Source organism: Amblyraja radiata, chromosome 29, assembly GCF_010909765.2.
Source record: "Amblyraja radiata isolate CabotCenter1 chromosome 29, sAmbRad1.1.pri, whole genome shotgun sequence".
Classification (NCBI taxonomy): domain Eukaryota; kingdom Metazoa; phylum Chordata; class Chondrichthyes; order Rajiformes; family Rajidae; genus Amblyraja; species Amblyraja radiata.
This window is the reverse complement of record NC_045984.1, coordinates 33010657-33024506: the sequence shown is the minus strand read 5'-3', so window position 1 is coordinate 33024506 and position 13850 is coordinate 33010657. Positions and strand designations below refer to the sequence as shown.

Sequence of the window (13850 nt, the reverse complement as noted above, 5' to 3'; positions counted from 1 at the left end):
TATCCCACCAGTAAGGTGTTTTTTCATTGCTCCCTGCAATCAGCAAATTTACCTTCACATTCATCTTTGGTATGAACCAGCATCTGCAGTTTCTTCCTACACATTGACCCAGCTGACTGTTCTAACACAAGGCTCGCTGAATACGTGTGCAAGTGACATTGACTCACACTGCCCAGTGAGCAGATTATTCTTTAAAACAAAAGAGATCGACACAAAATGCTGGAATAACTCTGGAGAGAAGGAATGGGTGGTGTTTCGGGTTGAGAGCCTTCTTCAGACGTCTGAAGAAGGGTTTCGACCCAAAACGTCGCCCATTCCTTCTCTCCAGAGATGCTGCCTGTCCCACTGAGTTACTCCAGCATTTTGTGTTTATATATGTGCATGACATGCACAGTGAGACACACGTGATTTGCAGAGTTGATTGGTTCAATAAAGCATGTTGACATGATCTTGCAGCTCTCTCTGTGTCCATCTATATAATCTGGAAGCCACCAGTCACTTGTAAACTCAGTCTAAATCCACAGATGGCCATGGAGGCCAGGTCAATGGACATTTTTACAGCAGAGATTGATAGATTTTTGATTAGTATGTGTGTAAGGGGTTATGGGGAGAAGGCAGGAGAATGGAGTTAGGAGGGAGAGATAGATCAGCCGTGATTGAATGGTGGAGTGGACCTGATGGGCCGAATGGCCTAATTCTGCTCCTATCACTTATGTCCATAGGAAACGCTACTTTGCGGGAAGCAATAATAATTGGATACAAGGCACAGGAGAAATGAAAACACGGTGCGTAATATTTCCCGTGTAGGAACTGTGCCGCAGTTGGAGAAGGGACAGGACACGGTGGCAGCTGAGGCCCAGGCTAGTGACAATTAAAGGACAGTGCACATGATGGGAGCCACACTCTGGCCGCAGGGATAGGAGGAGCTTGGGACATGGACAACCTTCACACAACCTGATGACCAAACCTGTGGCTGGGATAACGTGTGATGGAAGGAAGTGTATATGTTGGTTTAAATCAAAGATAATCATCATCATATAATCATACTTTATTAGCCAAGTATGTTTTGCAACATACGAGGAATTTGATTCGCCGTACAGTCATGCCAATAAAAAGCAACAAAACACACAAAATACATTTTAACATAAACTGCAGAATCAGGAGATATGGGGAGAAGGCAGGAACGGGGTACTGGTTGGGGATGATCAGCCATGATCACATTGAATGGCGGTTCTGGCTCGAAGGGCCGAATGGCCTCCTCCTGCACCTATTGTCTATTGTCTATAGCACCGCTCTCTGGTTGTGGTAGGATGGTTCAGTCGCCTGATGGCAACTGGGAAGAAACTGTCCCTGAATCTGGAGGTGTGCGTTTTCACACTTCTGTACCTTTGGCCTGATGGGAGAGGGGAGAAGAGGGAGTGACCAAGGTGCGATAGATTGTAAACAGATTGTATAAAAAGTACAAGCTTGAAGAGTTAAGATTAAATACACATTAGACATTGCTCTGTGTTAATGTCGGCCGGGGTCTGGTGAACAGGCCAGCTGCTGGAGTTCTGCTGTGGAGCAGCTACTTCTTCTTGCGTATGGCGTGCAGTGCCGTGCACAGCCTAAAGTTGTTGGACAACTTGTTCTATTTGTTCTTATTTGATTTGTGCACGCCGGGTTGATTGCATTCATCGAAACAGGGCGGGCCACGTGAAGGTTGCAATCTTCCACCCCATGGAGCAGCTGAGGCAAAGAGGAATTCCAGGAGTGGTTCTGGGGAAGTAGCAGACTTCAGGAGACACTGTGTAAATGGAGAAGAGTAATACAGGGATTAGACACAAACTCAATCACCATTCGAATAGCTGAGATGAATACAAGTGCTGATTGGAATCTAAGCCCCAGCTGCGCTAATCCTTGTACGTAAAGAATACAAGATTGTTTTCAATGTGAGAGCCAGGACCGGCGGAATTATTTTATTATCAAATTAAATGGTAAATTAGGGACGTGATATTGTCCCCACCATTGGCCCCGTCCGCAGTCATCTATCTAGAAAGTAAATATATATATATATATATTAATTTAATCGTGAGTCTGTCAGCTGTCCGACGGATACACAGAGAGAGCCACGGTTAGATTGGAGGAGTGGTGCAGAATGTGAAACACTAACCTTTCATGGAGTGGCACTGTCTAACTGAGCTGCAGTCTTGGCATCAATATAAATGAGGCTGGCACAGCAGTGTGTTGTTTAATCATTGGGTCAGGGGTAAGTTAACAGGGGTGCATGGAGATGCAGGGATTGGAGGAATATGATTCATGTACAGGCAGATACGAGTTCATCTTGGCATTATGTTCGGCACTGACATTGTGAGATCATTTAGTTTTTTCGTTTTAGTTTATTTTATTGTCACGTGTACAGAGGTACAGTGAAAAGCTTTTTGTTGGGTGCTAGCTGTCCAGTCAGTGGAAAGGCTATACAGGATTATACTCAAGCCGTCCACAGTGTACAGATACAGGATAAAGGGAATAACGTTTACAGTCCTGTAAAGTCTGATTACACGCAAGATAGAGGCCTGTAAAGTCTGATTAAAGATAGTCTGAAGGTCCCCGATCAGGTAGATGGTGGTTCAGGATTGCTCTCTGGTGCGACTTGGGTGGGGGAGGGATAGAGAGAGAGAGAGAATATCGATGCTACCTGAAGTTAATGAAATCGATTGTAATCATGTATTGTCTTTCCGCTGACTGGTTAGCACGCAACAAAAGCTTTTGACTGTACCTCTTGGAAATGCAGCCGTGGTTCATTGATTTGCCACTAACCTGAACTTTTCCCATTCTCAAGACCCTATCCAAAGTTTAGCTTAGTTTAGAGATACATCGTGGAAACAGGCCCTTTAGCCCACCGTGTCCACGCCGACCAGCGACCCCCGCACACTAACACTATCCTACACACACTAGGGTTAGTTTACAATTTTGTCAAGCCAATTAACCTGCAAACCTGTGCGTCTTTGGAGTGTGGGTGGAAACCGGAGCACCCGGAGAAAACCCACGGGGAGAACGTACAAACTCCTAACAGACGGCGCCCGTGGTCAGGATCGAACCAGGGACTGGTGCCGTAAGGCAGCAACTCCATCGCTGCGCCACTGTGCCACCGTGTTGTCAGAATGGGGATAGGCCATGCTGTACTGGCTGGTTCAGGGTTTTACCCAGGTCAGCATGGTTCACTTGCTAATGCGAGTGTGCGACCTCTATCCTTGATCCACTCTTGGTCTTTCATTGTCAAACAGATCAACAGATAAATGTGGAGCCTAAGGTGCGAATGCCTGAGTTTGTTACATTCGCAACAATGATTGATTTAGGTGAGGTATTGGAAAAAACTATAAGTACTTGAATGGGGTCAGGTTCAAATCTGCTCAGGTCAGGTCGGCATTTAGATTGTGTCGTAGGTATTGTAGGTGCTGGTTTAAGATGAAGATAGACACAAAAAGCTGGAGCATCTCAGTGGGACAGGCAGCATCCCTGAAGAGAAGGAATGGGTGACGTTTCAGGTTGTTTAGAAGGGACATGTTGGGTTTATAGTGGTCATAGTATGTAATGGCTATGGTCAGGGTGGGCTTGTAATGGCCCTTGTCAGACAAGGGTTGTAATGGCCATAGTCAGGCCAGATCTGTAATGGCAATGGTAATGTTGGGGTTGTAATGACCATTGCCTAATGGCCATGGTCAGGCCAAGTCTGTAATGGTCGTGGTCATGCAGGGTTTGCAATGGTGACAGTCTGTAATGGTCAGCGTCAGACCATCTGTAGTGGCCCTGGTCATGTTGGGTTTGTAATGGCCATAGTCTGCAATGGCTGTGGTCCAACCAGATTTGTAATGGCGATGGTTGGGCCGTTTGTAATGGCCATTCGCAGTTTAGGCTCAACATTTATCCTCATCTGATCGTGTAATATATGCAGAAAAACTTCCACTGTGCAGTTACACATGTGACAAGTAAAGCTCCATTGGAACAACGTTGAGCCATTGATTGGTGTCGAGATGATACTAGCTGCCTTTTTGACACAGCGACTCCTGTAGATCACTTCGATGGTGGGGAGACCAAAAACATGCAGTGGTTCACGAAACAAGAAATGAGGCTTTGCGGCAAATGAGGAATTAACAAACCTGGTGAAAGAAATGGGGGTTGTGGTGGAACTGGAAGAAGGACGGCACGGTGGCGCAGAGGTAGAGTTGCTGCCTTACAGAGCTCACGGCGCCAGAGACCAGGGTTCGATCCCGGCTACGGGTGCTGTCCGTACGGAGTTTGTACGTTCTCCCCGTGACCTGCATGGGTTTTCGCCGAGATGTTCAGTTTCCACCCTCGCCCCAAGGTTGTAGAGGTTTGTAGGTTAGTTGGCTTTGGAATACGTGTAAAAAGTGTCTCTTGTGTGTGTGTGGGATAGTGTTAATGTGCGAGGATGGCTGGTCGGTGCAGACTCGGTGGGCCGAAGGGCCTCTTTCCGCGCTGTATCTCTCAAACTAAAAACTAAAACAAAGGAGAAGAAGGCAGACAAAAGTGCTGGAGAAACTCAGCGGGTGCAGCAGCATCTATGGAGCGAAAGAAATAGGCAACGTTTCGGGCCGAAACCCTTGAAGGAAATAGGCAACGTTTCGGGCCGAAACGTTGCCTATTTCCTTCACTCCATAGATGCTGCTGCACCCGCTGAGTTTCTCCAGCACTTTTGTCTACCTTCGATTTTCCAGCATCTGCAGTTCCTTCTTAAACACTGAAGGAGAGGAAAGTGGGTGAGGATTGAAAGGCAACACCAGGGCTCTGGCCATTGAGAGTGGCAGACAGAGTCACCAGAGGTGTCGTGGAGTATATGAGGGATATTCAGAAACCAGGGGAGGGTGAGATTACAGCAGGAGGAGGCTGATTACAGGCTGATTGGGATTTGATGGAGTGGAATTTTAAATGAAGGCACTCAGGCAGTGGGGCCGGTGCAGATTAGCGGGTGAGAGGTGTACAGGATTAGCCAGACGCAGGTTAAATTATGGGCACCAGCGTTTGGGATTAAGGTTGAGAATGGAAAATGAGAATGCTTTGAAGCAATTAGCAGATTCACAATCCAAGGAAGAGACGCAGCACAGATTTGCCCGGATGTGCGGAGATTATAGTTATGAAAATAAATTGGATGTGTTAATGGCTTTATTAATTGGAGCAGAGAACGTCGAGAGGCCCTGGAAGTTTAAGAGCGGGGCAGAGAACAACCTGATTATTGTCCTGTGGCCTGTTATAGGCGACACCACAGCAGGACAGTTTAGTTTAGAGATACAGCATGAATTCATAAATGATAGGAGCTGAATAAGGACATTCGGCCCATCGAGTCTACTCCCCCATTCAATCATGGCTGATCTATCTTTCCCTCTCAACCCCTTTCCTGCCTTCTCTCCATAACCCCTGACACCCGTACTAATCAAAGCATGGAAACAGGCCCTTCAGCCCATCGAGACAGGGGCGACTATTGATCACCCCGCATGCTAGTTCTATCCTACACACTAGGGACAATTTGCAGAAGCCAATTAACCTACAAATGTGTACGTCTTTGGAGAGTGGGAGGAAACCAGAGCACCCAGAGAAAACACACGTGGTCATAGGGAGAAGGTACAGACTCGTGCAGACAGCACCTGTAGTTCGGATCGAACCCGGGTCTCTGGCGCTGTGAGGCAGCAACTCTACTGCTGCGCCACCGTGCAGCCCTTTAGCAGATAGTATTTACTCACGCTCTGCTTTTACAATTGATACATATCACTTTCTTTTGATCTTTTCCTGCTCCCTTTTCAATGCTTCTTCATTTACCATCCAGGGTTCCTCCCTAAGGGGGTAAGTGAGGTGACTCTCAGTCTGAAGAAGGGTCTCCACCCGAAACATCATCTGTCTGTACGGAGTTTGTACGTTCTCCCCGTGACCCGCGTGGGTTTTCTCCGGGAGCTCCGGTTTCCTCCCACATTTCAAAGACGTGCAGGTTTGTTGGTTAATTGGCTTGGTATCATTGAAAATTGACCCTAATCTGTGTGGGATAGTGTTAGTGTGCGGGGATCGCTGGTCGGTGTGGACTCGGTGGGCCGAAGGGCCTGTTTCCACACTGTATCTCTAAACTAAACTAAACTGAAATGGTGACATTTCGGGTCCGGACCCAAATAAGGAGGGTCTCATCCTATAACGTCACCTTTCCATGTTCTCCACAGATGCTGCCTGACAATAGACAATAGACATTAGACAATAGACAATAGACAATAGGTGCAGGAGTAGGACATTCGGCCCTTCGAGCCAGCACCGCAATTCAATGTGATCATGGCTGATCATCCCCAATCAGTACCCCGTTCCTGCCTTCTCCCCATATCCCATGACTCCGCTATTTTTAAGAGCCCTATCTAGCTCTCTCTTGAAAGCACCCAGGGAACCTGCCTCCACCTTGAGGCAGAGAATTCCACAGACTCACCACTCTCTGTGAAAAAAAGTGTTACTCTGAGTTACTCCAGCACTCTGTGAAACGTCACCTATCCATGTTCTCCACAGATGCTGCCTGACCCGCTGAGTTACTCCAGCACTTTGTGAAACGTCACCTATCCATGTTCTCCACAGATGCTGCCTGACCCTCTGAGTTATGGTGCAGCAGCATCTATGGAGCTAAGGAAATAGGCAACGTTTCGGGCCGAAACCCTTCTGGAAATAGGTAACGTTTCGGGCCGAAACCCTTCTGGAAATAGGCAACGTTTCAGGCCGAAACCCTTCTGGAAATAGGCAACGTTTCGGGCCGAAATCCTTCTGGATTTCCTTAGCTCCATAGATGCTACCTGACCCGCTGAGTTACTCCAGCACTCTGTGAAACGTCACCTATCCATGTTCTCCACAGATGCTGCCTGACCCACTGAGTTACTCCAGCACTCTGTGAAACGTCACCTATCCATGTTCTCCACAGATGCTGCCTGACCCACTGAGTTACTCCAGCACTCTGTGAAACGTCACCTATCCATGTTCTCCACAGATGCTGCCTGACCCGCTGAGTTACTCCAGCACTCTGTGAAACGTCACCTATCCATGTTCTCCAGAGATGCTGCCTGACCCGCTGAGTTACTCCAGCACTCTGTGAAACGTTACCTATCCATGTTCTCCACAGATGCTGCCTGACCCGCTGAGTTACTCCAGCACTCTGTGAAACGTCACCTATCCATGTTCTCCACAGATGCTGCCTGACCCGCTGAGTTACTCCAGCACTCTGTGAAACGTCACCTATCCACGTTCTCCACAGATGCTGCCTGACCCGCTGAGTTACTCCAGCACTCTGTGTCTATCTTCTGTCTAAATATAGGTCACGGATTATTTCAAATAAGGAGGTTTTGTTTAAATGTCAACTCTTGTGTAAATTCCCCAAAGACACAGATGCTGGATCAACAGGGCTAGATGGGCTGATAGGTCTGAGCAGTGAAGGAGCCCAACACTTCACTCTGGCATCTTATAATGATTTAAGCCGTTGAGCTGCCATGTCGAGCAGTTCCACTCAAGTCTGATCCGGAGACGCTCGCTCTCTGTTCCAGCCAGCTTCCCCTACCCACAGTCTCACCAGCTTTCTGCCAAAATGGCAATCCTCCTCAAGTCCATGATCAGTGGCAAAATAAAAGACCTTGGAGGAGGAGGAGGTGGAGGTGGAGGAGGAGGAGGAGGAGGAGGAGGAGGAGGAGAAGAGGACAAGGCAACAGAGGGAGATGGGAAGCCGACTCCACAGAGCACTGGCATGACCAGGGACGAGTTTGAGGAATACCAGCGGCAACTCTTAGAGGAAAAGTGAGTGTGGCAACAGTGGATGGGAAGAGTGACCGGGTGGGGACTCAAGCTGGGGTGGACGTTGTTATATCGTAGCATAACAGTACCAAAGTCAAAGGTGGATAAAAATGCTGGAGAAACTCAGCGGGTGAGGCAGCATCTATGGAGAGAAGGAATAGGCGACCTTTCGGGTCGAGACCCTTCTTCAGACTAATTGAATAGAGTCCTCATAGAATTTGCAAATGGTGACTTCTAGCGAGCATTCTATAGAAAGACTATTTAACAGTGAGAAATGAGAATGTATTCAGTTGTAAATATCTGAATCCAAAGTTAAAACACACAGCATTATCTCCCGAGTATAAGTAGTAGTTATGGGCCATGCTGTTTGTAAACTACTCTCTGACAGATAATAAGATGGAACTGCAGGTGCTGGTTTATACCAAAAATAGACACAAAGTGCTGGAGGAACTCAGTGGGTCAGGCAGCATCTGTGGAGAACATGGATAGGTGACGTTTCACAGAGTGCTGGAGTAACTCAGCGGGTCAGGATAGGTGACCTATGCATGTTCTCCACAGATGCTGCCTGACCGGTTGAGTTACTCCAGCACTGTGGTTCCCTGTTTCTACATCCCAGCGGCCCGACGTTTATGAAGTGGCTTCGAACTGTTCCTTACATTTGAGTGCACAACTCTTGAAAAGTCCCACAAATTTGTGGGATGTATTCAAGAGAGAGTTAGATTTATCTCTTGGGGCTAACGGAATCAAGGGATATGGGGAGAACAGGAACAGGGTACCGATTTTGGATGATCAGCCATGATCATATTGAATGGCGGTGCTGGCTCGAAGGGCCGAAAGGCCTACTCCTGCACCTATTTTCTATGTTTCTGTTTCTATGTAAGATGTGAGGTTACAATATGTGAGGTTTTCAAGAGAGAGCTAGATAGGGCTCTTAAAAATAGCGGTCAGAGGATATGGGGAGAAGGCAGGAACGAGGTACTGATTGGGGATGATCAGCCGTGATCACATTGAATGGCGGTGCTGGCTCGAAGGGTCGAATGTCCTACTCCTGCACCTATTGTCTATTGTCTAATATCACTCCTCTACAGTATATAAGAGTTGATTCACTCCAAGGAGCGGAGCCGATACTAATTCTTGTGTAGTTTGTGTTTGCAACTTCAATTATGTTATTTAATCAGGTCAGTGCCACTGCTGAGACTTCTCGGGTCATGGCCACTAGTGGAAAAACAACTTGCCACTGAACAGGTTATGAGGAGCGACATGTATTTGGGGAAATAAGGTAGTGATTGTGCCAAGAAACTGGGCTAAGTAACTGTCTATTTTCCGGAGTCAGGTAACTAGTGCAATCCAGGATCTGAGGAGCAGCTTAGCGCGAAAGAGCTTTAGTAGGGTTTACCTATGACACTGAGCCCATGAGCAGCACAGGGAGCAACAACAGATAAAGCCCAGGGTATCACCGCATTACATTAGTTTAGTTTAGTTTAGAAATACAATGCGGGAACAGGCCCTTAGTCCGCGCCGGCCAGCGAACCCCGCACACTAACACTATCCTACACACACACACACACACACACACACACACACACACACACACACACACACACACACACACACACACACTAACACTATCCTACACACACACACACACACACACACACACACACACACACACACACTATCCTACACACACACACACACTGGTGGACTATTTACATTTATAACAAGCCAATTAACCTACAAACCTGTACGTCTTTGGTGTGCGGGAAGAAACCGAAGATCCACGCAGGTCACAGGGAGAAATTACAGACAGAACCCGTAGTAAGGATCGAACCGGGGTCTCTGGCACTTTAAGGCATCAACTCTACCGCTGTGCCACTACGCTGTCGTGCACTGAAGAGTCATTTTTATTTTATATCAGTGTCAGCAGGCAACACTGTGATGTAGGGATTCCCCATTTTTGTGCTGTAAACTCTAAACATAGAGGTATCTCATAAAACCACAGAGGTCACATGTAAAGGCCATTTGTACATCTGAAGTGAATGATGTAATCAGTTTTGGTGCTGTGATTTCCAGCTTACCCGTGCCCAGTGGAAGCCATTTCAAGGAGCAAGTGTGTAGGAAGGAACTGCAGACGCTGGTATAAACTGAAGATAGGCACAAAGTGCTGGAGTAACTCAGCGGGACAGGCAGCATCTCTGGAGAGAAGGAATGGGTGACATTTCGGGTCTCGGGTCTCTCCAGAGATGCTGCCTGTCCCGCTGAGTTACTCTGTCCAGCTTTTTGTGTCGAGGAGCAAGTCTTCTTCATGTTCCCAACCTTGAGTACAAAGCCATGGCTGCCACATCAGGGGTGAAATGCTGCCCAGAGACACAATGTTTTCAATGAGTGCTTTAATTGAGGCCCTGTCTGGCTTTAAGGTGGACCTATGACCCAATTCAAAGAGAGGGGTAATTCTCTGAAAGTCCTTCTTAATGCTTAATCCCTTAACCACCATCACAGCAACTAATCAGATGGTTACCTATCACTCTGGTGAGTGACGTATCACTGCTTGCAAATTTGCTTGTGGCCATTCTGCCCACACAGCCTTGATATCCCACATCATGTCATGTATTCTACAGCATATTTGGAGATAGAATCATAGAAACATAGAAAAAAGGTGCAGCAGGAGGCCATTCGGCCCTTCGAGCCATGGCTGATGAACACTAACACTACCCTACACACACGAGGGACAATTATCTTGACATTTACCAAGCCAATTAACCTACAAACCTGCACGTCTTTGGAGTGTGGGAGGAAACCGAAGTTCTCAGAGAAAACCCATGCGGTCACGGGGAGAACGTGCAAACTCCGTACAGACAGCACCTGTAGTCGGGATCAAACCCGGGTCTCCGGCGCTGCAAGCACTGTAAGGCAGCAACTCTACCGCTGCGCCACCATGTGGGATGTTTTGGATATTATGGGACTACCTGTTCACCATTCAGCCAACCCATGGGTCCATCGTGATGATGCTGGCAGAATATTATCCCTCACACCAATTCCAAAAATAGTTTGGAAAATAAAAAATTACTAAACCCGCTGGTTGAACTTCATCAGGTTGAACTCACAAACACGACAACCTTCTCACTTCACCTGCAGTAAATGGAGATCTGAAGAAAGGTCCCGACCTGAAATGTCACCTGTCCATTTCTGCAACAGATGCAGCCTGACCTGCTGAGTTACTCCAGCACTCGCTGTTCTGCTCTTTATCATTGATGCTGGTTGCAGATTAAAAATAAAACTTTGGGATCTGTGGTTTAAAATATCATTTTCTTCCTATTGCAGAATAGAACGAGACAACGCATTTACACAAAAGAAGGCAGAGCGGGCTACAATCCGTTTGCACATGAGGGGAAAATATCGTCTACCCCAGGTAAGCACCTGACACAGGTAAGGCCCAGTCACAGGTAAGACCCAGTTACAGATGAGGCCCTGTCATAGGTGAGGCCCAGTCACAGGCAAGACCCAGGCACAGGTAAGGATGGGTCACAGGTAAGGATGGGTCACAGGTAAGGATGGGTCACAGGTAAAGGTGCAACTGGCCAAGAAGAGGAACTGATCCCATTGCCACCTGTCTGAGGCATGAAATGATCCATGTGGCAGGTGGGTGTAAGAGTCATACAGCGTGGATGCAGGCCCTTCGGCCCAACTTGCACAGTGACGCAGCAGTAGAGTTGCTGCCTGACGGATCCAGAGACCCAGGTTCAATCCTGACCATGGGTGCCGTCTGTGCAGAGTTTGTACGTTCTCCCTGGGACCGCGTGGAGTTTCTCTGGATGCCCTGGTTTCCTGCCATATTCCATAGACGTGCAGGTTTGGCTTTGGTAAAATTGCAAATTGTTGCTAATGTCTAGGATAGTGGTAGTGTATGGGGTGTATCATTGGTCGGCATGGGCTCGGTGGGCTGAAGGGCCTATTTCCATGCTGTAACTCTAAAACCTAAAGTGTGTGGTAAATTATGATTATTCCCTTATCATGTATCTATACACAGTAAATGGCTCGATTGTAATCATGTGTTGTCTTTCTGCTGACTGGATAGCACGCAACAAAAGCTTTTCACTGTACCTCAGTACATGTGACAATAAACTGAGCTGAAAATAAAGTAGACTAAACTGATCTTCCATCGATCAATCTTTGGATGGGCAGGGAGGTGGAGGAGGAAGCTGGGAATGGCAAGGTGGGTGAACAAGGTCTTCATTCCTGTCTTTGTGCCTGACCTAGAATGACAAGGATGAGAACCAGCTGCAGATGGCAGGAGGTGACGTGGACCTGCCTGAGGATCTCGCCAAGATGATGCAAGAAGATGAAGAGGACGAGGAAGCCAGCAACTCCATCCTGGGCAGCATTCAGAACATGGACTTTGACACCTTGAAGGTTAAAGCCCAAGAAACGTTCACTGAGATGAAACAGACGGCAGAGGAGAAATGCTCTGTGATGTAACGTTGGTTTAAGTGGGTCAAAGACTTGCTGAGGGTTCCTCCTCAACATGAGTGTTGTGATGAGGTCCACAAGGTAAAGGACCCCATAGACGTTGACATTGCTTGATGCACTCTTCACATTGTAGTTGCTTAGTCTCCAGTTACTTGAGGAGGATCTACATCGCCACCTCCATGGACTCAACCTGCCACCTGGCCCATGAACAGGCAAGCAGGATCCTTGCATTGCTCACTAGCTTGGTCTACACCTCTGGCAATGGAAACCCACAAACATCCCATTGGTGCGACATCCAGTGTTATAACGTGGAACGCACTCTGTCTGCAACGGCCTGACGTTACACTGCCAGATTCTAAAATTGCCCCAGTTACCCCAATCTTGAGTGAAAAACTCTCACGCAGATTGGAAAATGGGACTTGCAACCCATGAGCAACACTGAATGCTCAGCACAAGATGGATGGTTGTATGGTATTATTCCTGAATCAGTTCCAACAGTCAATGTGAATGGTCATGTCTGATCAGGTGGAGTTTAGTTTTAGTTTAGTGACACAGTGCAGAAACAAGTCCATCTACCCATCGTGTCCGCGCCGACCAGCGATCCCCGCACATTAACTCTATCCTACACACTCTAGGGACCGAAGCCAATTAACCCACAAGCCGGTACGCCTTTGGAGTGTGGGAGGAAACCTGGGGCACCTGGAGAAAAGCCACGTGGTCACAGGGAGAAGGTACAAACTCCGTACAGACAGCACCCGTAGTCACGATCAGTATCTGGTGCATTGAGGCAGTAACTCTACTGCTGTGCCACCTTCCCGCCCCTAATGTAACATTACTGACGGCTGCTCCTCACTCAGCGAGAAGCAAAGTGGAAACTATACCCTGCTCTCTGCTCACTCATTCACCACAGTTCGCATTGCATTGGCCACAAGTAGCACCTGACTGTGCACTTGCTGCCTTTCAATGGGCCCTCGTTGGACATGGACTGCCTATTGAACAGGCAAGCAGGATCCTTGCATTGCTATAGGATCTTTGATCGTTACCCTGTCTCAACCCCACACAATTCAAGAGATTCAAAGCAGCAAAAGGTCTAAGGACTTAGTGTGAGAAATGGTCAGAGAGGAGGAGTGTGTGAGGTGGAAGCTGAGGGGGGGAAGGGTTTATCCCCCCCAGACCCGTCATTGACAATAAAGCAAGTTGGTTCAGGGTGCGCTCATGTCCATAGGTTCTAGAGAGTAACCTAGAGAGTAGGCCATTCTGCCCATCAAATCACCAGAGGTCATAGACTCAGAATTGAGTGAAGAGGAATTTCTTTAGTCGGATAGTGGTGAATATGTGGACTTCTTTGCCATGGAAGGCTGTGTCAGTGGATGTTTTTTAAGGCAGAGATACTGTAGATCGATTCTTGATCAGTACATGTGTCAGGGGTTATGGGGAGAAGGCAGGAGAATGGGGTTAGGAGGGAGAGATAGATCAGCCATGATTGAATGGCGGAGTAGACTTGATGGGTCGAATGGCCTAATTCTGCTCCTATCACATGAACTAATGAACTTATAAGTCTACTCCACCATTCAATCATGGCTGAT

General features: G+C 47.6%; 1 protein-coding gene across 2 annotated transcripts; it reads left to right on the top strand.

The window, feature by feature from the left end:
* Positions 1-7594: 7594 nt before the first annotated feature.
* On the top strand, positions 7595-12273 carry LOC116989707 (complexin-4-like). 2 transcript variants are annotated; one of them, XM_033047304.1, is made up of 4 exons: positions 7595-7655; positions 7695-7800; positions 11119-11206; positions 12055-12273. In XM_033047304.1, exons 1-4 carry the CDS (start codon positions 7595-7597, stop codon positions 12271-12273), a joined length of 474 nt encoding a protein of 157 aa, XP_032903195.1. The 2 variants fall into 2 exon arrangements, with proteins under 2 accessions (XP_032903195.1, XP_032903193.1); XM_033047302.1 differs by having other exon boundaries at positions 7595-7800.
* The last annotated feature ends 1577 nt before the right edge of the window (positions 12274-13850 follow it).